Genomic DNA, 1,940 nt, shown 5'->3' with positions numbered 1-1,940 from the left:
TTTGTGTATAATAATGAAAAACAATTGACATTGTTTTGCAGTTTTAACATGGATCCCAACATGAAGCAGCTTCAAGGGACTCTGATTGACATAGAAACAGACGCGGAGCAACTTCTTCTGGCAAGGCATCAGGTCTGTCGGTGCTACTGGCTTTTGCTATTCATGCTAGAAGTCTCAGTATTGATTTGTTTTGATCTGTTCTGTGTATGATCAGCTAGTGGAGAACGATAGGATGAGGAATGCTAACAGGGAGGCCCTAACGGCCCTCCGGAAAAAAGCCAAGACAACTAAAACCAGTGTCCCATCTCCATTTGAGATCGTAATGAAAGAGATGGAAGGAACTTCCGCCAAACAGCTAGTGAAGGAGATATGCTCAACTTGCGGGAATCACGACCCCAAAGAACATACCTGGCTAATGTTTCCAGGCTCAGATATTTTGGCTCGTGTTCCATTTCATGTAGCGCACACTGTTCTGGATAAAGGTATTTACCTTCTTGGATCTTGATCCATGCAATCTGATTTATTTCAATTTACTACTGAAGTAGATTTGATATAGGTTTGCACCAACAACTCTGCCATCGATTTCAATATTCAGGTGGATCATGCTTTCAAAATTTATTCCCATGTGTTGTTAATCCACTATGAGGTTTAAATTAGCTATTGTATTTTGTTGTATTCACCAAAAGTCATTGTTGAGCTCAAGGATGTGGGCTTTCGATACCATCGGCACGTGAAGTAGTGATTGGAGTCGCTGTCTGCTCTGTTCTAAGCTTGCATTTTATCTGCAACCTCTTCTGAACGCAAACTGTTAACATGGTATTTTGCAAAAGCTTATTTAGCCAAATGCGTGAATTATCTTCAAAAATTATGTCTCTGATGTTCATGGTCTTGATTGTCACTGTTTTTGCTAAACTTTTGGGGATTTTTGTTTTCAAGAATATCTTGTTGTAGGACCGTTTCCACTTCAACGTTCAAAATTGGAACTCTTTCTGTTTGAACCCTCCATCAACTATATATATGCTTGTGTGCCCGAATGGAAGCACACCCGACGACGCACGAGCTGGTTCAAGCTCGTGGCGTGGCGGAGCCATGTGCGGTATGCACATTTAGCAACACCAAAATTGTGGAATCACAACTATATATATGCTTGTCTAGCTTGTTGAGATTGTGCTGATGATTGTGATATCCAAACAATGCAGATCAAGAGCATCTAGACTACGAGACCAAGAAGCTGCAAAGCTTTGTCAAGGAGAAATCGTTTGCGATCTCCGAGAAAGGCGCCCTCGCGGACAAGATCAGCCCGGGCATCGTGAGATCCCTCGTCAGCCTTGCAGATAAACCTAAGTAGTAGGCGCATGGCGCAAGAGGTGAATGAATCATGTCTGCCGTTCCCAGTCCTAGACAACTCGAATGTCTCCTGAGATGAAGCTCCCACCGGGTTCACCAACCGTGTTTATTAACAGTCCCAATGCATTTTTACCCGTGTCCCGGTTTGGTTTTGCCTTGCTGTGAGATTTGGTTGCTGCTACGAATGAGAGAAGTGTAGTCGATCGGCATTTAACCCTTGTTATCTATCATCACTAGGTGTGGTGTGTTGGCAAACCTGAGTCCTGAGCCTGAACCTGTTCCTGCACCCTGTTATCTTCATCCATATGAAGTTGTAACAGTATGTATGCCGGGAAAGGTTTTTTTTTTTCTCTAAAATTGTGTACCCTTCTTAAGCGAGGACATGCTTATACGGTGGGCGGGAAAGGTCTTTTTTTCTCTTCGATGACATGTTTATCTGTGGGCTGTGGTGAATCTGAAATTCAAACGACGGTTTCCATGCGCAGGTAGGTATAGATATGAAGGACAAGTTGAGAAAGATGGGGAGGCACTAAGGATGAATGTGCCTGGACATGGAGATGGAGAGCCATGCGGTTGGCAGATATTGCGCTTTG

The 1,940-nt window shown here is 43.4% G+C and overlaps 1 protein-coding gene across 1 annotated transcript; it reads left to right on the top strand.

Annotated features, from left to right (window-relative positions):
• The first annotated feature begins 12 nt into the window (after positions 1-12).
• Positions 13-1,738, top strand: LOC123176191 (uncharacterized). The gene is made up of 3 exons (XM_044590529.1): positions 13-132; positions 215-482; positions 1,200-1,738. The coding sequence occupies exons 1-3, from the start codon at positions 49-51 to the stop codon at positions 1,346-1,348; spliced, it is 501 nt and encodes a 166-aa protein (XP_044446464.1). The 5' UTR covers positions 13-48; the 3' UTR covers positions 1,349-1,738.
• The last annotated feature ends 202 nt before the right edge of the window (positions 1,739-1,940 follow it).

This window comes from Triticum aestivum, unplaced genomic scaffold, assembly GCF_018294505.1.
Source record: "Triticum aestivum cultivar Chinese Spring unplaced genomic scaffold, IWGSC CS RefSeq v2.1 scaffold60526, whole genome shotgun sequence".
NCBI classification, from domain to species: domain Eukaryota; kingdom Viridiplantae; phylum Streptophyta; class Magnoliopsida; order Poales; family Poaceae; genus Triticum; species Triticum aestivum.
This window is presented reverse-complemented; position numbering and strand designations above follow the sequence as displayed.

Excerpts from the sequence above, each read along its gene's own strand:
- LOC123176191 (XM_044590529.1), top strand. The coding sequence starts at position 49 with ATGGATCCCAACATGAAGCAGCTTCAAGGGACTCTGATTGACATAGAA. Across the intron at positions 133-214 it reads TTCTTCTGGCAAGGCATCAG|CTAGTGGAGAACGATAGGAT; the intron begins GTCTGTCGGTGC and ends GTGTATGATCAG. Across the intron at positions 483-1,199 it reads GCACACTGTTCTGGATAAAG|ATCAAGAGCATCTAGACTAC; the intron begins GTATTTACCTTC and ends CAAACAATGCAG.